General features: G+C 40.1%; 1 protein-coding gene across 2 annotated transcripts in view; it reads left to right on the forward strand.

Annotated features, from left to right (window-relative positions):
* Positions 1 to 23445, forward strand: part of Pink1 (PTEN-induced putative kinase 1) — a 263559-nt gene that overhangs the window by 137097 nt on the left and 103017 nt on the right. For both annotated transcript variants that reach the window (XM_070097991.1, XM_070097992.1), the window contains exons 7-9: positions 3408 to 3530; positions 4453 to 4627; positions 21168 to 21425. In XM_070097991.1, the coding sequence (XP_069954092.1) occupies positions 3408 to 3530; positions 4453 to 4627; positions 21168 to 21425 (556 nt within the window). The remainder of the gene's footprint in view (positions 1 to 3407; positions 3531 to 4452; positions 4628 to 21167; positions 21426 to 23445) is intronic.

The following is a 23445-nucleotide window of genomic DNA, read 5'->3' on the forward strand; positions in this document are numbered from 1 at the left end:
GTCCTTTTACTTAACATAGTTGGTAATTCTACCAACATAAATACAAAACAATGTACAGTAGGGCCCTACTTTATGGTGTTTCGCCTTACGGCGTTCCACTAATACGGCGATGTCAAATTACGTATGACCAAAATTTGCTATATGGCAAGTGGTCTTTCAAATACGATGCGCCCCCACCCGGTTTGTTTACATTCTCCGTGACCACATCTATTATGTCAGGAAATTTTCCAAAATTTCAAGTGTTTTAAAGTTACTGTGTATTTCATATGTACTCTGATAATTATACTTATGTACCTGTACTTACACACTGTGCTGGTGTGCAGGTACACATTAAAATTGCTAAGTCTCTCTCTACTCATGACGCCAATACTACGTAATAATAATCACTCTTGGGCACATTAAATGTCTTATTTTACATTAATATAGGCATTTTCATTAATCCATCTATGATATTTTCCTCAAAATTATATATTAAGCCCGTTACATAGCATATAAACATGATACATACATTCACAGAATAAAAATTGACGTAAATATGAGATTTGTTTACAAAGCAGCTGTGTAGGTAGTGTGAGAAGAATCACATTTTCTCTAGTCAAACTGGGGAATAACTGTAGAAGAATATTCTTTTTGAATGCCTTCACTCTATATATAGCAATTCATGACCCTTGTGGGTTTAGTGCTTTTTATTATAATAATAATAATAATAATAATAATATCTTCATTCACTCTAAAAATGGTGTGTTGCTGTTTGTTTATTCTGAACTAACTTGTATAACTTGTACACAATGTAAGAGTACAGTGGACCCCAGCCTTATGATCAGCTTCCAATGCGACCAATTATGTAAGTGCATTTTTGTAAGTGCTTTTGTACGTGTATTTTTGGGGATCTGAAACGGACTAATCTAATTCACAATATTCCTTATGGGAACAAATTCATTCGGTAACGGCACCTGAACATACTTCTGGAATGAAATTATATCGTAAGGCGGGGGTCCACTGTATTTGTATTGTGAGGTAATTATTATTATAATAAAAAAATATTGAGGTAAAAGTTTTACAAACTCTTACAAATTATGAACTATGAACTAAAAGTGCACACATATTAATACTCATTTATTTCGCCTGACCAAGTGATCGTCCACTACCTGTTCAGTTTGTGTTCTTACATTGTCTGAACTCTGTATCTTGTTCTCTCTCTCTCGTTTACTCTTTCTTTAACTAGTTGGCTCTCATTGACGATGGTGTCTAAGCTTAGCTGTGATAAAAAGAGGATAAATTAGACACGTGTGCAACTCATGGGTATCTTTATTGAGGAAACGTTTCGCCACACAGTGGCTTCATCAGTCCATACAAAGGAGAATCTTGAAGAACAGGAGGAGAATGAGGTAATCAGTCCCTCAACCTTGAGTCGATGCAGTCAGTCCATCAATCTTGAATAGAATACGGCATACGTGTGGAGAAGGAGCTTATAAACCGTAGGCAGGAGAGGTGGTGTCACATTTGTTCAATGTGGAAGTAGGTCGTGCCCAAGAATTAGGCAAGCGAAGAATTCCTAAGTATTAAGATCCCAAGAAGTTGCAGTGTCTGACAGGTTTGTAGATGGATTTGTATGGACTGATGAAGCCACTGTGTGGCGAAACGTTTCCTCAGTAAAGATACCCAAGAGTTGCACATGTGTCTAATTTATCAACGTGTCGGTTCTCTGAACCATTCATTTATAAAAAGAGGAGCTGTAAGCCTCTTGCTTTAAGTGCCAAGTTAGAGGATGATGGTGTGCCATTCTGATTTTATTCAATAAACACCCTGCCACTCACCTCTCACACATTAATATTAATATTTTAAGGTAAGTAATAAGTGTACTCTGTGTGTATCTTACCTTTTAATGCCTATTTCTATTGCTAACTTAATATAAGTTAGTGTAAACTTGTTGTCTGGCATTTATTGCACATTTTGTATGTGCTCTGATAATAATACTTGTGGACCTGTGTGGTAGCCAGGTGGAGGGACAACATTAAGTTTTCTCTGCTCAGCCATCAGAGAAAACGTGTATGAATCTGCGTTTGGCCCAGCCACTCCCCCACTCTGCTTTTGTTTACAATTTTCGGCATGAATTATTCATTACTTCTCCTTTCGTTTATGATGGCATCTAAAGGTAGTTGTTACAAACGATTAAATTCAGTGAACAAGGTATGTCAATGTTAATAATATGGCTCTGGGCCACAGTGTAGGTAGCTGGTAGGTGTAGCCCAGGTGGGCTACACTACCAGCTACCTACACTGACTTCCTACAAATAAATACTACTCACCTCTCTTCCTATATTAAGACTACACATATTTTAAGGTACATAGTGAGTGTACTATGTGTATTTTAACTCTCTGGGATGTTTTAAATCTTTAACACACCGGCCGTATCCCACCGAGGAGGGTGGCCCAAAAGGAAAAACGAAAGTTCCTCCTTTTACATTTAGTAATATATACAGGAGAAGGGGTTACTAGCCCCTTGCTCCCGGCATTTTAGTCGCCTCTTACAACATGCATGGCATACGGAGGAAGAATTCTGTTCCACTTCCCCATGGAGGTAAGAGGAAATAAACAAGAAGAAGAACTAGAAAGAAAATAAAAAAACCCAGAGAGGTGTGTATATATATGCTTGTACATGTATGTGTAGTGTTACCTAAGTGCAGGTAGAAGTAGCAAGACGTACCTGAAATCTTGCATGTTTATGAGACAGACAAAAGACACCAGCAATCCTACCATCATGTAAAACAATTACAGGCTTCTGTTTTACACTCACTTGGCAGGACGGTAGTACCTCCCTGGGTGGATGTTTTAAATATCGTATATTAATTATGAGACGGGGAGCCAGTGCTACCTACACCTGACATCCTACAAATAAGTACTACTCACCTCTCTCCCTATATTAAGATTACAAATACTTTAAGATAAATAATGAATGTACTGTGAATGTATTTTACTTTGTGTGTTTTTAATGCCTAGTTCTATTACTAAATATAATTTAGTGTAAACTTGTTGTCTGACATTTATATGCATTTATAAATGGAAAAAATGGCGTTCTACCTTCTGGCGATGTCTGCATTCTGGCGACAGCCTGGAACCTAACCCGCCATATAAGTGGGGCCCTACTGTAGTTTACATGTAATAAAACATTGGTAGGCACAAAAGAAAACTAGTATTCAGTGCACATCAGGTTAGTAATAGGTAATTATTGGTCTTATTCCACTCATGTTTTTGTTGTTCAGTACATGTTTTCTTAATCTCGATATTTTTTAATGTACTGAAATTTAAATTTTATATTTCTTCTCTCATTTTAGAAAGTTTTATTTATTTTTTATTTTCCTCTAGATAATGATAATCAGCATTCTCAGCTTGGTTGATCATTTGCAGATATGATATGAGTTTGCGTGATTACTTGACTCAACACAAACCTCCTGGTCATACCTCACTTTTACTCCTAACACAGCTGTTGGAGGCTGTACTTCACATCAATAATCATAACGTGGCTCACAGGTAATGTTTACCACCAAAAATAGATGTGAAGTTGAGAAACTTAACACTATGTAGAGTATTGTACTTTGACTATGTTTAATATTGACAGATGTTGTTACATGTTTGCTGGTCTCTTGATAAACATTGTAATTGACTTTAGGTGGTTAGTTGAATTCTTGTTACCACTTTGTATAGAAACTGTGTGTATATATATATATATATATATATATATATATATATATATATATATATATATATATATATATATATATATATATATGTATGTATGTATGTATGTATGTATGTATGTCGTGCCGAATAGGCAGAACTTGCGATCTTGGCTTAAATAGCAACGCTCATCTTGCCATATAGGACAAGTGAAAATTTGTGTATGCAATAATTTCGCCAAAATCATTCTGAACCTAACGAAAAAAATATATTTCACTGTGTTTGTTTAGTATTAAATTATTGTAAACAAATATAAAATATAATTAGTTGGGTTAGGCTAAAATAAATTATTCTTGTTATAATAAGGTTAGGTAAGTTTTCTAAGATTCTTTTGTAGCAAAATTAAAAATTTTTACATTAGCATTAATGAAAAAATATATCTCTAAACGTATAAGAGAAAATTTTAGAAAGGACTTAATTTTAAATGAGTTCTTGCTAATTGACCAGTTTTACGTATTCGGCACGACATATATATATATATATATATATATATATATATATATATATACATTATATATATATACATATATATATATATATATATATACATATATATATATATATATATATACATTATATATATACATATATATACATTATATATATATATATATATATATATATATATATATAGACAAAAATATATATATATAAATATATATAAATATATATATATATACACACACACATGTATGTATATAACATTTATTTTCAGGGACCTCAAAACAGACAACATTCTTCTATCACTGTCTGAAGGATGGCAATATCCATTGCTTGTTGTGACTGATTTTGGGTGTAGTATTACGACTGATTCTTCAAGCATGACTGTACCTTTTCCATCTCGTGAAGCAGACCCTAGACAAGGCAATGTTGCACTGATGGCTCCTGAGGTAAAAAAAAAAAAAAACTTTTAAATGAATTGTTATCGATAATTTACAGAAAACTCCTAAATGTTATTAAATTGATCAGTTTATATGCTTGTCAGTTTTTCATACACATTTGGTGTATTTTCCGAGTTTATTCACAAGTAATCCACACTTTCAAGTTAATAATTTGCACATTTTTTTCTTTAAGTTTCAGAATGCACCAAAATGTCTAAAGGTTATTCTCCATAGCATTGTGCCTTTTCATTTCTCTTATTTAGACTATTAATTCTCTTGGATTTTTGAATTGTGTGCTTCCATGACGTTGTTCACTTTTTGGTGAGAGTTCAGCCAAACAAGATTAATTTCTTGATTAGATAGGTCTTAAATTATAGCTTTTTTTTTTTTTTCAACAAGTTGGTTGTCTCCCACCGAGGCAGGGTGACCCAAAAAAGAAAGAAAATCCCCAAAAAGAAAATACCTTCATCATCATTCAACACTTTCACCACACTCACACATTATCACTGCTTTTGCAGAGGTGCTCAGAATACAACAGTTTAGAAGCATATATGTATAAAGATACACAACATATCCCTCCAAACTGCCAATATCCCAAACCCCTTCTTTAAAGTGCAGGCATTGTACTTCCCATTTCCAGGACTTAAGTCCGACTATATGAAAATAACCGGTTTCCCTGAATCCCTTCACTAAATATTACCCTGCTCACACTCCAACAGATCGTCAGGTCCCAAGTATCATTCGTCTCCATTCACTCCTATCTAACACGCTCATGCATGCTTGCTGGAAGTCCAAGCCCCTCGCCCACAAAACCTCCTTTACCCCCTCTTTCCAACCCTTTCGAGGACGACCCCTACCCCTCTTTCCTTCCCCTATAGATTTATATGCTTTCCATGTCATTCTACTTTGATCCATTCTCTCTAAATGACCAAACCACCTCAACAACCCCTCTTCTGCCTTCTGACTAATGCTTTTATTAACTCCACACCTTCTCCTAATTTCCACACTCCGAATTTTCTGCATATTTACACCACACATTGCCCTTAGACAGGACATCTCCACTGCCTCCAACCGTCTCCTCGCTGCTGCATTTACCACCCAAGCTTCACATCCATATAAGAGTGTTGGTACTACTATACTTTCATACATTCCCTTCTTTGCCTCCATAGATAACGTTTTTTGACTCCACATATACCTCAACGCACCACTCACCTTTTTTCCCTCATCAATTCTATGATTAACCTCATCCTTCATAAATCCATCCGCCGACACGTCAACTCCCAAGTATCTGAAAACATTCACTTCTTCCATACTCCTCCTCCCCAATTTGATATCCAATTTTTCTTTATCTAAATCATTTGATACCCTCATCACCTTACTCTTTTCTATGTTCACTTTCAACTTTCTACCTTTACACACATTCTCAAACTCATCCACTAACGTTTGCAATTTTTCTTTAGAATCTCCCATAAGCACAGTATCATCAGCAAAAAGTAACTGTGTCAATTCCCATTTTGAATTTGATTCCCCATAATTTAATCCCACCCCTCTCCCGAACACCCTAGCATTTACTTCTTTTACAACCCCATCTATAAATATATTAAACAACCATGGTGACATTACACATCCCTGTCTAAGACCTACTTTTACCGGGAAGTATTCTCCCTCTCTTCTACACACCCTAACCTGAGCCTCACTATCCTCATAAAAGCTCTTTACAGCATTTAGTAACTTACCACCTATTCCATAAACTTGCAACATCTGCCACATTGCTCCTCTATCCACTCTCTCATATGCCTTTTCTAAATCCATAAATGCAATAAAAACTTCCCTACCTTTATCTAAATACTGTTCACACATATGCTTCAATGTAAACACTTGATCTACACATCCCCTACCCACTCTATAGCTGCTTAGCAGTTAAATTCAACTTGTAGTAAAGTTGGTAGAATTGCCGACAATATGTAAAGTAAAACATAGGTAGTAGGTTGGTAGACAGCAACCACCCAGGGAGGTACTACCGTCCTGCCAAGTGAGTGTAAAACGAAAGCCTGTAATTGTTTTACATGATGGTAGGATTGCTGGTGTCCTTTTTTCTGTCTCATGAACATGCAAGATTTCAGGTACGTCTTGCTACTTCTACTTACACTTAGGTCACACTACACATACATGTACAAGCACATATAAACACACCCCTCTGGGTTTTCTTCTATTTTCTTTCTAGTTCTTATTCTTGTTTATTTCCTCTTATCTCCATGGGGAAGTGGAACAGAATTCTTCCTCCGTAAGCCATGCGTGTTGTGAGAGGCGACTAAAATGCCGGGAGCAAGGGGCTAGTAACCCCTTCTCCTGTATATATTACTAAATGTAAAAGGAGAAACTTTTGTTTTTCCTTTTGGGCCACCCCGCCTCGGTGGGATACGGCCGGTGTGTTGAAAGAAGAAAGAATGTAAAGTAAAAGAACACAAGTGCAACTAATGTGACATTTTATTGTGGCAACGTTTCGCTCTCCAGGAGCTTTGTCAAGCCATTACCTTGATGAAGCTCCTGGAGAGCGAAACGTTGCCACAATAAAATGTCACATTAGTTACACTTGTGTCCTTTTACTTTATAAATTCAACTTGTAATTTGTTAAGCACATTATTTTTCTTGAAACTACCTAACCACCTACTCACCGTAAGTTTTTTTTTTTTTTAAAACAAAAAAAGAACATTCATGATTAAGTAACTGCCTCGTCAAGTTAAACGACTCTGTAAACTGCAGAGTGCAGCCACTTATACCTCCCATCTCCAGTTCTCAAGTCCGTCTAATGAATTTCCCTGAATCCCTTCATAAATGTTACCTCGCTCACACTTCAGCATTATTTTAAATCCTTGAAAACTGCTGGTCTCCCCCCCCCCTCCACTCTGATCTAAAGTGCTAACATGCATCATCTGGATGCTCTGTCTCCTATGACTTTAAACCTTTGTGCCTCCCCTCCATCTCCTGGGATAACCCCGACTTCTTCCTTCATTCTACCCAAAATTTATGCACCCTGTTATTCAATTTTTTTTCTTTTTTTTTTTGTAACAGCAGCCATTTCCCACTAAGGAAGGGTGACCCATAGGAGGAGAAATGCTTCCACCATCACGTCTTGCCATAGGAACACTGATATTATAGTTCAAAACTACAAATATCTCCTCCCCTCCTTCAGAGTGGAGGCACTGTACTTCCCACCTCCAGGACTCAAGTCTGGCTAACTGGTTTCCCTGAATTTCTTCACAAATGTTACTTTCTTATGCTCCAACAGCATGTTAAGTTATAAAAACCACTTGCCTCCAATCCTGTCTATCATGGTCACACACAGACATACTGAATGTCTAAGCCCCTCTCACACAAAAACCTCCATTAGCCCCTCTCTTCAACCTTCCTAAATGCCTAAACCACTTCAGCAACCCCTCCTCCACCCTCTGATCTATACCTTTTTTTTTTTTTAGCCCCTACTCTGTCTTCTAATTTCTACACTCTGAATTCTCTTTATAATATTTTTATAATACATTGCTTTTAAACACAACATGTACATCGTGTTCAGCTTACTCTGGTTTGGCAAGAGTTATGAGTCAGTAGAACAAACTCCCAAGTATCATACACTGAAAACTTTAGTTAACATTTAACAAATAGGTTGGACAAGTACATGAGTGGGGGAGGTTGATTGAAAGTTACACCTGCCCACCATGGACCACAAGTACTAAAGTTACACCTGCCCACTATGGACCACAAGTACTAAAGTTACACCTGCCCACCATGGACCACAAGCACTAAAGTTACACCTGCCCACCATGGACCACAAGTACTAAAGTTACACCTGCCCACCATGGACCACAAGTACTAAAGTTACACCTGCCCACCATGGACCACAAGTACTAAAGTTACACCTGCCCACCATGGACCACAAGTACTAAAGTTACACCTGCCCACCATGGACCACAAGCACTAAAGTTACACCTGCCCACCATGGACCACAAGCACTAAAGTTACACCTGCCCACCATGGACCACAAGTACTAAAGTTACACCTGCCCACCATGGACCACAAGCACTAAAGTTACACCTGCCCACCATGGACCACAAGTACTAAAGTTACACCTGCCCACTATGGACCACAAGTACTAAAGTTACACCTGCCCACCATGGACCACAAGTACTAAAGTTACACCTGCCCACTATGGACCACAAGTACTAAAGTTACACCTGCCCACCATGGACCACAAGCACTAAAGTTACACCTGCCCACCATGGACCACAAGTACTAAAGTTACACCTGCCCACCATGGACCACAAGTACTAAAGTTACACCTGCCCACCATGGACCACAAGTACTAAAGTTACACCTGCCCACTATGGACCACAAGTACTAAAGTTACACCTGCCCACCATGGACCACAAGTACTAAAGTTACACCTGCCCACTATGGACCACAAGTACTAAAGTTACACCTGCCCACCATGGACCACAAGCACTAAAGTTACACCTGCCCACCATGGACCACAAGTACTAAAGTTACACCTGCCCACTATGGACCACAAGTACTAAAGTTACACCTGCCCACCATGGACCACAAGCACTAAAGTTACACCTGCCCACCATGGACCACAAGTACTAAAGTTACACCTGCCCACCATGGACCACAAGTACTAAAGTTACACCTGCCCACTATGGACCACAAGTACTAAAGTTACACCTGCCCACCATGGACCACAAGCACTAAAGTTACACCTGCCCACCATGGACCACAAGTACTAAAGTTACACCTGCCCACCATGGACCACAAGCACTAAAGTTACACCTGTCCACCATGGACCACAAGCACTAAAGTTACACCTGCCCACCATGGACCACAAGCACTTAAGTTAGACCTGCCCACCATGGACCACAAGCACTACAGTAATACTTGATTTTCTTTCTTGCACTTCTTTTATACTTTCTGTATTATTGACACTAAAATGTAAGATTACTCCTTCCTCCCTCCCACCCTCTGGTCTCTCCTTCCTCCCTCCCACCCTCTGGTCTCTCCTTCCTCCCTCCCACCCTCTGGTCTCTCCTTCCTCCCTCCCACCCTCTGGTCTCTCCTTCCTCCCTCCCACCCTCTGGTCTCTCCTTCCTCCCTCCCACCCTCTGGTCTCTCCTTCCTCCCTCCCACCCTCTGGTCTCTCCTTCCTCCCTCCCACCCTCTGGTCTCTCCTTCCTCCCTCCCACCCTCGGGTCTCTCCTTCCTCCCTCCCACCCTCTGGTCTCTCCTTCCTCCCTCCCACCCTCTGGTCTCTCCTTCCTCCCTCCCACCCACTGGTCTCTCCTTCCTCCCTCCCACCCTCTGGTCTCTCCTTCCTCCCTCCCACCCTCTGGTCTCTCCTTCCTCCCTCCCACCCTCTGGTCTCTCCTTCCTCCCTCCCACCCTCTGGTCTCTCCTTCCTCCCTCCCACCCTCTGGTCTCTCCTTCCTCCCTCCCACCCTCTGGTCTCTCCTTCCTCCCTCCCACCCTCTGGTCTCTCCTTCCTCCCTCCCACCCTCTGGTCTCTCCTTCCTCCCTCCCACCCTCTGGTCTCTCCGTCCTCCCTCCCACCCTCTGGTCTCTCCTTCCTCCCTCCCACCCTCTGGTCTCTCCTTCCTCCCTCCCACCCTCTGGTCTCTCCTTCCTCCCTCCCACCCTCTGGTCTCTCCTTCCTCCCTCCCACCCTCTGGTCTCTCCTTCCTCCCTCCCACCCTCTGGTCTCTCCTTCCTCCCACCCTCTGGTCTCTCCTTCCTCCCACCCTCTGGTCTCTCCTTCCTCCCTCCCCCCCTCTGGTCTCTCCTTCCTCCCTCCCACCCTCCTGTCTCTCCTTCCTCCCTCCCACCCTCTGGTCTCTCCTTCCTCCCTCCCACCCTCTGGTCTCTCCTTCCTCCCACCCTCTGGTCTCTCCTTCCTCCCTCCCACCCTCTGGTCTCTCCTTCCTCCCTCCCACCCTCTGGTCTCTCCTTCCTCCCTCCCACCCTCTGGTCTCTCCTTCCTCCCTCCCACCCTCTGGTCTCTCCTTCCTCCCTCCCACCCTCTGGTCTCTCCTTCCTCCCTCCCACCCTCTGGTCTCTCCTTCCTCCCTCCCACCCTCTGGTCTCTCCTTCCTCCCTCCCACCCTCTGGTCTCTCCTTCCTCCCTCCCACCCTCTGGTCTCTCCTTCCTCCCTCCCACCCTCTGGTCTCTCCTTCCTCCCTCCCACCCTCTGGTCTCTCCTTCCTCCCTCCCACCCTCTGGTCTCTCCTTCCTCCCTCCCACCCTCTGGTCTCTCCTTCCTCCCTCCCACCCTCTGGTCTCTCCTTCCTCCCTCCCACCCTCTGGTCTCTCCTTCCTCCCTCCCACCCTCTGGTCTCTCCTTCCTTCCTCCCACCCTCTGGTCTCTCCTTCCTCCCTCCCACCCTCTGGTCTCTCCTTCCTCCCTCCCACCCTCTGGTCTCTCCTTCCTCCCTCCCACCCTCTGGTCTCTCCTTCCTCCCTCCCACCCTCTGGTCTCTCCTTCCTCCCTCCCACCCTCTGGTCTCTCCTTCCTCCCTCCCACCCTCTGGTCTCTCCTTCCTCCCTCCCACCCTCTGGTCTCTCCTTCCTCCCTCCCACCCTCTGGTCTCTCCTTCCTCCCTCCCACCCTCTGGTCTCTCCTTCCTCCCTCCCACCCTCTGGTCTCTCCTTCCTCCCTCCCACCCTCCTGTCTCTCCTTCCTCCCTCCCACCCTCCTGTCTCTCCTTCCTCCCTCCCACCTTCCTGTCTCTCCTTCCTCCCTCCCACCCTCCTGTCTCTCCTTCCTCCCACCCTCCTGTCTCTCCTTCCTCCCTCCCACCCTCCTGTCTCTCCTTCCTCCCTCCCACCCTCTGGTCTCTTCTTCCTCCCTCCCACCTTCCTGTCTCTCCTTCCTCCCTCCCACACTCCTGTCTCTCCTTCCTCCCTCCCACCCTCCTGTCTCTCCTTCCTCCCTCCCACCCTCCTGTCTCTCCTTCCTCCCTCCCACCCTCTGGTCTCTCCTTCCTCCCTCCCACACTCCTGTCTCTCCTTCCTCCCTCCCACCCTCCTGTCTCTCCTTCCTCCCTCCCACCCTCCTGTCTCTCCTTCCTCCCTCCCACCCTCCTGTCTCTCCTTCCTCCCTCCCACCCTCCTGTCTCTGCTTCCTCCCTCCCACCCTCCTGTCTCTCCTTCCTCCCTCCCACCCTCCTGTCTCTCCTTCCTCCCTCCCACCCTCCTGTCTCTCCTTCCTCCCTCCCACCCTTCTGTCTCTCCTTCCTCCCTCCCACCCTCCTGTCTCTCCTTCCTCCCTCCCACCCTCCTGTCTCTCCTTCCTCCCTCCCACCCTCTGGTCTCTCCTTGGTAGGTCATTTATGTATATGAGAAAGAGAAGAGGGCCTAGGACACTTCCCTGTGGGACACCAACTGTAATTGGCTGTGCAGAAGAGTTTGCCCCATATGTGTACACATATTGGCTTCTGTTGCTGAGGTATGACTTTAGGTAGTTGAGGGAGTGCCCTCTTATATCATAGTGCGACAATTTTATGTGGAGCAAGTCGTGGTCAACTGTATCGAAAGCTTTACGTAAGTCAGTGAAGATCCCCAGTGGGACTTCTTTTTTCTCTATTGCTGTATAAATATGTTCTAGCATGTGGATAATAGCATCATTAGTATTTTTATTAGGCCTAAACCCAAATTGACAGGGGTTGAGTATGTTGTGGGAGATGAGGTAGGAATAGATACGCTTATGGATTAATTTTTCAAAGATTTTTGAGAGAGGGTGTAAGTTGGATATTGGCCTATAGTTATTCAAGTCTGTGTGGTCTCCTCCTTTATAGATCAGGGTGACCCTTGCTATTTTGAGAACTGTAGGAAAGGTAGAGGATTCAATGGATTTGTTAAAGAGTGTTGCAATGATTGGTGATAGCACCTGTGACACTTTTGTAAATAATGGGTGGTAAGGTATTTAAATCTCCTGTCTTGTTTTTTAGTTTGTTGATAATAAGGGAGACTTCAGTTGGGTTAGTCGGAGCTAGGAACAGTGTGTTTGGGTAGTTGCCAGTGAGGTAGTCATTGGGTGGGGTATATGAGCTTGGGATTTTATTGGCAAGGTTTTTTCCTATAGTGGAGAAGAAATCATTGAGTCTGTTTGTTGTTTCAGTAGGTGGAAATTGGGGTTCATCTGGTTTTGTTAATTCAATTTTGCTATTTCATGTTATCTTTTTTGTTCCTAGTATTTCTGATAGGGTTTTCCAGGACTTTTTTATGTCACCTCGTAAGCTGGATAATCTATTCTCATAATACAATTTTTTAGCCCTTCTTATTAGGCTGGTTAGGATTGATGAGTAACGTTTTGTTTGGTCTCTGGTTATGTGGCCCATTTTGTACTGTTTTTTGTATAGGTGCTTTGTATTTATGGATTTGAGGATACTGGGTGTTAGCCAGGGACTGTTCAGTCTCTTTGCAGTCATCTGTTTAGTTTTTTTAGGGCAGTGCTTGTTATAGAAAATTATTAATACATTCGTCAGTATCTGTATAGATTTCTAGCTCAGTGTGCCAGTCAATGTTTGTCACTGCTGTTGTGAAGTTATTGATAGCTGCCTCATTGTGAAGTCTCAAAGTGACTTTAGTAGTGTCTAGCGGTAATTTGCCAAGGTTTGTTATGAGGAAGGTAGGGTAATGGTCTGTGGTATTATCTGTGATTATGCCTGATCTTAAGGGGGATATGGTGTTGGTCCAGATGTGGTCTAGTAGGGAAACACTAGTCTCTGTAACTCTTGTAGGTTTCGTTACTGTTGGTAGCAACATGCAGTTACTCATAGTGTTTGTGAATTCAGTAATGTGTGGGTCTTGGTCTTGCAGGAGATTTATATTTAAGTCACCTGAGAGTAGTAAGTGATCTTTGTTCATGCGTACATCAGTTATCATACTTCCTAGGTTTTCACTGAAACGGATAATGTTTGACTGTGGTACTTGGTAGATGTTTATCACTGTGAGAGGTTTTTGTAGGTATTTGGATTTGAATTTAGCTATTATATATTCCCCATGTTCATCCCTTGTGCAAGTATTAGTGATACATTCTAGTTGGTCTGAGTAGTATACAGCTGTGCCACCCCCTTGTTGATCTGGCCTACAGTTGTGTATGGCTGTGTAACCAGGAATGGCATAGATATCTGTAGTATCAGGTTTTAGCCAGGTTTCGGTGAGAGTAATGATGGACATACTGGCATGCAGGGAATTTAGTAATGCTATGAGGTCATCGTAATGTTTGCTTAAAGATCTGATATTGTAGTTAAAGACAGTTATGTTGTTGTTGGCTCTGAAAAGTGCCTTTGATTGTTCTGCTGTGTAGTAATTACAGTTACTGTTTGATTCATTTAAGTCATTAGATAAGAGGTTGGTATCAGGATCAATGCTTGTTATCATAAGATTTATAGTGAATCTATAGTTAGAACTAAGTATAAGACAAAGTAAATATTCTAAAGCTATAAAATAGCACCTGAATTATTTTAACAAATGTAAAAAAAATGAGCTAAGGTAGCTCTTTGAAACTAAAATAAATGAGGCAATATAAAAGGGACTAAAATAATTTGTGGTGAACAAAAAAGTGGCAATCAAATAAATGAATATAATGACAAAATAATGAGCTTATTACACCTTAGCACCTGAGAATAGCACCTTGATTATTTTAACAATTGTGAATATATGAACTAAGGTTGTTATATAAAGCTAAAATAAAAGAGAAAAAATATAAGGGACTAAATTAAGTAAACAAAGTTAAAATGACAGATAGTCACTATGATATAATATTGATTTGGGAGTAAGATCTGATTTGTTATATATAATAAGTTGAGCAATATATTGTACTATAAAAATTAAAAAAAAAAATATGAGGTAGTTGGTACTAGTTAACAAAAGATAGTTAAGGGCCTTGAACAATGATATAATTGAAATATACACTAATTGCACACACAATATAGTCACTAAGATATGAAAATAATATAAACTTAAAATAATATAAACTTAAAATATAAACTTATAATATAAAAATACAAATTGAAATGGTACTTGCAATTGCACTAGGGTCTGGTATAGGTTGTTAACAAGATCAAGAGTATAACTAGATTTAAATTGACAAAATAAAATTCACAAATTAAAGTACCAAAAGAATAATAAGTAAAAAATAACAATGGCAATGTCTTGGTTATAATATGATAGTAAGATGGTAGACAGGTACACAGATACGCAGATACACAGGTACACAGGTATGCAGGTACACAGATACACAGGTACACAGGTATGCAGATACACAGATACACAGGTACACAGGTATGCAGGTACACAGGTACACAGATACACAGGTACACAGGTATGCAGATACACAGGTACACAGGTATGCAGATACACAGGTATGCAGGTACACAGGTATGCAGGTACACAGATACACAGGTACGCAGGTACACAGGTACAAAGGATAATATAAAGGTTGGAGTTGAATATACAAACTTGAAAATTTGGCAACAAAATGTTATGGGAAGTATAAAATAATGTTTAATGTAAAGAAGTAAAATTGACTGGTAGTAAATATGGTGTTTAATAAAATTTTAGTAAGTAATAATGATTACAAAAAAGTGAAAAAGTAATGTTTATTTCATTCAATATTGCACTGGTAGTTATACTTGAGGTTATATGGCAGCACAAGGTAATTAAGAGTACTCTAAGATAGTAAATGTGGTATTAAAACAGGTAAAGGTAATTAGACAAGTAATGGTGATTAAATGATGTCAAAAATGTTAAGAGTAAATTGTACTGATAGTAAAAATGGTAATTAATTATTAATTTTAGTAAGTAATATCAATTGATAGTATTTAAAAAAATATGAGGTAGTAATATGGACAGAAAAAGTATCAATTCAGCTAATATTTAAGCAAACAATAGTAAATAAGAAAATTAGATAAGGTGACTTATGCTTACTAGTAAAATGACATAATGAGGTAGTTGATTATTTAATTACTAAGAGATTGTACTATGAAATTTGAACAATAATGGAGCAAAACATACACTACACTACGTAGGCTTTTAGGTTGGACATTGTTTAGTTATTCTCTGTAAGATTAGTATCCCTGAGAAATCGTGATAGATCATTCTCGTTCGTGATTGTGTACAGTTGACCTACATTCGTTTTCCTAACTAGAATTTTCCCATCCCGTGTGAAGCATTGGTATATTGTGTCATTATTCTCCCACTTAAGTTTTCTGACTCTATACAGGAGGTTCTGACGTTTTTTGGTAAGACACTCATTTATGTATATCTCTTTACTTTAATAGATGCAATAATTAAGTCTTTTTTCCTGTCATGTGAGTGGAATCTAAGCATAACACTTTTTCTATCATGGGATCCTAGTAACCTGGCTTCCTTTATTTCTGACTCTGGTACTGTAACTTTTGTTTGGTCCTTTATGATCTGCAGAGTAATTTCTTTACTGTTTGTTTGGTTCATATCACTGGGAAAAAGTGGACTGTTAACTATTACTGCATCTGATAGTTTATCTTGCTAAGTTTTATCTTCTTGGAGAGCAAAGTAGTCACTGAACTGGTTATCTAAGTTGTTCTTCCATTCTTTTACTGCTTCTTCAACCTTTGTATTAAGAGATATTATTTGTTGGGTATGGCTATGTATGACTGTTTGGATGGTCTTGCCACAGTTAGTCATTCCTGGTGTTGATAACTTTTGTTCAAGACTGATGATTTTTGTTCTCGAGTTGTATCATCCTGGTGTCTTGTTTTGTTAGCGTCTCTCGAAGATTCATATTTTCAATAACTAAGGTGGAGATGCATGGCTTTAGGGTATCTGGATCGTTGGTCATACCTGAGAGACTACTTGGTAGGTTGAATCCGGGGAAGAGGGGTGGTTGGGCTAGTAGCAGCCATGTTTATTGTTATTGTTGTGGTGTGGCTTTGAGTGGTGGTGAGAGGGGTGGTAGCTGGGCCAGCGTCCTCCTGGCTACACTTGTTGAATAGTTGATTTTTCAGTGTTTTCTTGCTGGCCTTGGTGCTGTTTCCTCTGAGACTGCACCTCATAATACTACAGGAATTGTTGTGGTTAAGAAGAAGTTGTAGTTATACAAAGCTTAGGGGTGTTGCTTTGGGTTTGAGGGCAGTCTTCCTTTGATCTCTATTATTTTCGATTTGTAGGTTTCACTGTTGGTAATCTTTCGTCATTCTGGGTGCTACATTGGGTAGTGCGGTTTTGCTTGTAACTAGGTCATCATAGGAGCATTGGTGGCTCTGATAGTTGGAGAAAAGTACGGAGCTTGGAGGTCGCTGCTGTTGCTGCCGCTACCTGTCTGTCTAGAAATAGGTGAACCATTTATGAATATGTTTAGCTGTACATTTGAAGCTCTATTTCCAAAAAGCATGAAGCAAGTTTTGTCTGTATTGAAAGTAAGTTTGTTGGTAATCATCCAAGTAGATATTTTTAGCAGTTCAGCATTTACAGTCTGTTAGTATGGTTGGGTTTGGGTGAGAGAAGACTTAAGTTGTGTCATCTGCAAACAAAATGGGTTTAATAAATCTACCAATTACCTAAATCTTAAAACTTCATGACTAGACAACCAAGCTCATATATTGACAAATTACCACATAGAAGTATACATACCTACCAAAATCAGTATTACCTTTCACCAAATTGTAGCAGTCTCATACTGTAAACTACTGAAAACTACTCCTGAATCATGTTTCATAAAAAGCATTTTTGAATACATGAATATATCCTTTTGTTTGTGTAAATTAGATTCACTTATTATATTGGAGTATCACAGGCAAACTTATGACTAATTTGGAATCATTATTTTAAGATTAAGATTCGTATTTCTGTGCTTATAGTCAAACGGAAGGAGGGAATAAAGAGGAGAATGTGTTCATATGTTTGGGAGTAGACTTGTTGTTGGATGGCTATGAAAGATGAAGTGAACTACGTATAGAATTTACAAGGGGAAAAAAGTGAGTGGTGCATTGAGGTACCTGTCAAAGCAAAGAATGTTTCCATGGAGGCAAAAAGAGGGCAATATACCATAGTATAGTGGTACCATCACATATATATGAATAACGAAAAGAAGGCACAATACCGTGACTGGAATGATACACAAATAACCCCCACATAAAAGAGAGAAGCTTACGACGACGTTTCGGTCCGACTTTGACCATTTACAAAGTCACACTGACTTTGTAAATGGTCAAAGTCGGACCGAAACGTCGTCGTAAGCTTCTCTCTTTTATGTGCGGGTTATTTGTGTAACATATATATGGGTGTGAAGCATGTGTATTAAACATTGTAGCAAGGAGACTGGAGGCAGTGGAGATCCATGTCTGAGGGCAGTGTATGATATGAATATGCAGAGTTCATAGTTTGGAGAATAAGAGGTGCAAGGTTACTAAAGTATTGTCCAATTTGGAGAGTTAGAGAGGGAATGAAATAGGATGACTTGGAGAGTACTTAAATCTGTAGTGGAGGGAAGGTGGGGCAGGGGTTGTCAGAGGATAGGTTGGAGGAAGAGGCTTGGTAATCCAACAGGCATTTGTGAGGCAGGTGGGTTTTGTGACTTGTTGTGCTGTTAGTGTGTGAGTAAGGTAACATTTATAAGGGATTCAGGGAATCCACTTAGCTGGACTTGAGTCCAGTACAGTTCAGTACCTGCACTCTGAAGGAGGGGTAGTGACACTGCATGCTTCAAGCAAGATAGTGAATGATGGTGAAAGTGTTTTTTTTCCTTTTTGTGTCACTCTGTTTCTGTGGGAGACAGGTAGTGTGTTAGAAAAATTCTTAATATACAGGTCCTCCATCACAAATCCGGCATCATTGGGACCTGTAGTGTGCCGGATTACTGAGTTTGCCGGATTACAGAGTGGTTAGGTTAGAATACACTTAATAAAATTAACAAACTTGATTTACACAAAGTTCATTGAACATCGGCAAAAATCAAACATTTCCGCTACTTTGAGCTCAATTTCAAGGTACTTTTCATCATGAAAGCAATCAAAATCATGTCTATTTCTGTAATATATCTTCCATTCCATCAAATGAGTCCAAAAAAATGAGAATACAACCATAAAAACCATACGAAAATATACTGCAAAGAGGCGGCTAATGGCTGAGTAGTGAACTCCCTTATTTATCGTCCGTCTTTTTTATTTTTGTTGTACGTTAAGAAGCATCTTTCCATCATACATTGCCCAAGTTTCAATGAGATAGCCCAACAAACAACTGAGAAAAAAAAAATATTTAGTAAAAATCATATATGGCAAGCCCAAGCCAGGTACTGGAAATAAGTCACTTTGTCTGACTTTTCTGGGTTATCCTATACATACACTGCTATGTATGATAATCTATGTAACTGTATTTATGTATACCTGAATAAACTTATTTACTTCTAGTCAGTCAACTGATTACAAGAAACCGCCCATTCACTTATTTCAACTACCCAATAAAGTGGTCAGAAATTGGCAGTTTGGCCAATTTCAACAGATGCCAATTTCAAAATAGGATCCAGAATAAACAATGCAGACATTCCTGGTACTAAAATAACATTTTCTCTGTTCATTAGTCATGGCTCCAGGCCCCTCTTATATTACTCTTGCTTACCATTTGGAATTTTTATTGGCAAAAAAATAGAAGATTTACTGTTATGCAGACTACTGCATTATTATAATAATTGTATAAATAATGTCAGCCCATTCTTGACTGCGTATTGGACTGGCAGGCGGACAGGTATTGGACGGTGACGTCATTTGTTTACTCTTGAGTTTCGCTAAAGAATAGAACATTTTCGCTACTGTGAGCGCAATTTCAAGGTACTTTTCGTCATGAAAGCAATCAAAATCATATCTATTTCTGTAATATATCTTTTATTCTATCAAATGAGACCGAAAGAATGAGAATATAACCATAAAAACATACAAAAATATACCGCTAAGCGGCCGCTAATGGCTGAGAAGTGAACTCCGCTATTTATGGTCTGATTTCTTTCATTTTTTGGTGTACGTTAAGAAGTATCTTTCCATCATACATTGCCCAAGTTTGAATAAGATAACCCAACAAACAACTGAGAAAATAATAATAATATAATGATAATATATTTACTACATGTACATGGGATACAGACATAGCTGACATCAGTGACATACTACTATATAGAAAGCCACTTGTTATGCAGAGTATTTCAAGAAAATTAGGTCAGTGTCCCAGGATAACACCCACACCAGTCGGCTAACACCCAGGTACCCATTTACTGATGGGTAAACATAGACAACAGGTGTAAAGAAACGCGCCTAATGTTTCTACCCTGGCTGGGAATCGAATATTTATAAAAAAATCATATATGGCTAACCCAAGCCAGGTACTAAAAATAAGCCACATTGACTTTTTTGGTTTATCCTAGGTTCTCTACACATATGCTGCTGTGTGTGATAATCTACATAGAGAAAATAACTTTCGTTTCATGTTTATGGTGCAGTATGAGTGTATATCACAGTTAGCCCTGTGCTACACTCCATTTTCTCTAATATAAGCCACCAAGACAGGGATAGGAGAATGGTATTTGTATACCATATCCTCTTCGTACCTCCATCGAACTGCTCGGTGTTATGACAAATATTATTTATTCCAAAGTATTTAACATGTTTTATGTTATTTATATTGCTTATTATGTCATATTAGATCAGTTGTGAGAGGCAAATAAGCTGTAGTGTTGATATTAGTGTAATAATAAAGCATTTTCTCCTGCTTCATGAGACTGAGCTCATGGCAACCGACAGTGGCTTCAAAGTCACCTTATCTTTAATGGATAATGTACTGTGTAGGTGCTTTACATAATGAGAAGCATTTCTTTTATTCATTGGAACCATGGCTAGGGGTAAAAGTAAGCAGGTTATAACAATAAATGGAGAAAGAGAAATTGGAATGACTTGTGCAGCAAGTAGCACTACCAAACAGTACCAGCAGGTTGGTGTGGCGACCCTGGAAATTTGAAATTATGCTAGCCAAAATTAGTGCCGAATAACTGATTGCCGGATTTGTGATGGCAGACCTGTATTTTTAAATTTTTATTTTTTGCAGTAATTTCTTTTGTAGGTGGAATGCTAGGTTAGGTTACAAATTAAAATTAAATAATACAGTAGGACACAGTTGGGGGATAATGCTCTGGGTCACTAAGGTTTTCCATGACTCAAAGGTTAGGTTGAAAAATTGTTTAGTTTAACTATGGCTCAGAGTTTTTGTCTCAACAAGATGCATATTTTCTTGTGAAGGCTTTGCTTAATATTGATTGCAACTAGCATTTATAGGATACTTTTCCAAAATACAGCTATGTCTTCAGGCCTATCATTTCTACATTATGAAAAAAGAGTATTGAGGTCTTTTAACTCTGGTAAACTAGGTTTGTTCTGACTTTCTGGGAACAGATTCCTTGTTCAAAGTGAGAGATTATCATATTTAAATTTGTAATTCAGTTCATAAGTGACAAATGTATAACATATACCCTTTTTTCTACAGGTTAAAACGGCTACACCTGGCCTCTTACGATCTGTGAACTTTACTCTCTCAGATCTTTGGGCAGTTGGAGCTCTTGCTTATGAGATTTATGGACTAGAAAATCCATTTTGTTCTACCCATCAGAACACATCAGGAAGTAAACAGAAGTATTTGGACTCTGCTACTTACAGAGAGTCTCAGTTGCCTCGTTTACCAAAATGTGTTCCAGCTTCAGTGAAGCACTTGATTCATGACCTTTTACGACGCAATCCCAGAAATGTATGTATACCTCTTTAACGATTTAATGACTGATTAATCTACAGAAATAGCTAAATGTTCTTTAGTAATTGCTTTAGAGAATAATGTAACATATGAAAAGTTTTGGAGTGAGATTAACAAGTTAAGGAAGCTTAGAGAACAAATGGATTTGTCAGTTAAAAATAGAAGAGGAGAGTTATTAAATGGAGAGTTAGGGGTATTGGGAAGATGGAGGGAATATTTTGAGGAATTGTTAAATGTTGATGAAGATAGGGAAGCTGTGATTTCGTGTATAGGGCAAGGAGGAATAACATCTTGTAGGTGTGAGGAAGAGCCAGTTGTGAGTGTGGGGGAAGTTCGTGAGGCAGTAGGTAAAATGAAAGGGGGTAAGGCAGCCGGGATTGATGGGATAAAGATAGAAATATTAAAAGCAGGTGGGGATATAGTTTTGGAGTGGTTGGTGCAATTATTTAATAAATGTATGGAAGAGGGTAAAGTACCTAGGGATTGGCAGAGAGCATGCATAGTTCCTTTGTATAAAGGCAAAGGGGACAAAAGAGAGTGCAAAAATTATAGGGGGAGAAGTCTGTTGAGTATACCTGGTAAAGTGTATGGTAGAGGTATTATTGAAAGAATTAAGAATAAGACGGAGAATAGGATAGCAGATGAACAAGGAGGCTTTAGGAAAGGTAGGGGGTGTGTGGACCAGGTGTTTACAGTGAAACATATAAGTGAACAGTATTTAGATAAGGCTAAAGAGGTCTTTGTGGCATTTATGGATTTGGAAAAGGCGTATGACAGGGTGGATAGGGGGGCAATGTGGCAGATGTTGCAGGTGTATGGTGTAGGAGGTAGGTTACTGAAAGCAGTGAAGAGTTTTTACAAGGATAGTGAGGCTCAAGTTAGAGTATGTAGGAAAGAGGGAAATTATTTCCCAGTAAAAGTAGGCCTTAGACAAGGATGTGTGATGTCACCATGGTTGTTTAATATATTTATAGATGGGGTTGTAAGAAAAGTAAATGCGAGGGTCTTGGCAAAAGGCGCGGAGTTAAAAGATAAAGAATCACACACAAAGTGGGAGTTGTCACAGCTGCTCTTTGCTGATGACACTGTGCTCTTGGGAGATTCTGAAGAGAAGTTGCAGAGATTGATGGATGAATTTGGTTGGGTGTGCAAAAGAAGAAAATTAAAAGTGAATACAGGTAAGAGTAAGGTTATGAGGATAAAAAGATTAGGTGATGAAAGATTGGATATCAGATTGGAGGGAGAGAGTATGGAGGAGGTGAATGTATTCAGATATTTGGGAGTGGACGTGTCAGCGGATGGGTCTATGAAAGATGAGGTGAATCATAGAATTGATGAGGGGAAAAGGGTGAGTGGTGCACTTAGGAGTCTGTGGAGACAAAGAACTTTGTCCTTGGAGGCAAAGAGGAGAATGTATGAGAGTATAGTTTTACCAACGCTCTTATATGGGTGTGAAGCATGGGTGATGAATGTTGCAGCGAGGAGAAGGCTGGAGGCAGTGGAGATGTCATGTCTGAGGGCAATGTGTGGTGTGAATATAATGCAGAGAATTCGTAGTTTGGAAGTTAGGAGGAGGTGCGGGATTACCAAAACTGTTGTCCAGAGGGCTGAGGAAGGGTTGTTGAGGTGGTTCGGACATGTAGAGAGAATGGAGCGAAACAGAGTGACTTCAAGAGTGTATCAGTCTGTAGTGGAAGGAAGGCGGGGTAGGGGTCGGCCTAGGAAAGGTTGGAGGGAGGGGGTAAAGGAGGTTTTGTGTGCGAGGGGTTTGGACTTCCAGCAGGCATGCGTGAGCGTGTTTGATAGGAGTGAATGGAGACAAATGGTTTTTAATACTTGACGTGCTGTTGGAGTGTGAGCAAAGTAACATTTATGAAGGGGTTCAGGGAAACCGGCAGGCCGGACTTGAGTCCTGGAGATGGGAAGTACAGTGCCTGCACTCTGAAGGAGGGGTGTTAATGTTGCAGTTTAAAAACTGTAGTGTAAAGCACCCTTCTGGCAAGACAGTGATGGAGTG

Source organism: Cherax quadricarinatus, chromosome 60 (genome assembly GCF_038502225.1).
Source record: "Cherax quadricarinatus isolate ZL_2023a chromosome 60, ASM3850222v1, whole genome shotgun sequence".
In the NCBI taxonomy this organism is placed as follows: domain Eukaryota; kingdom Metazoa; phylum Arthropoda; class Malacostraca; order Decapoda; family Parastacidae; genus Cherax; species Cherax quadricarinatus.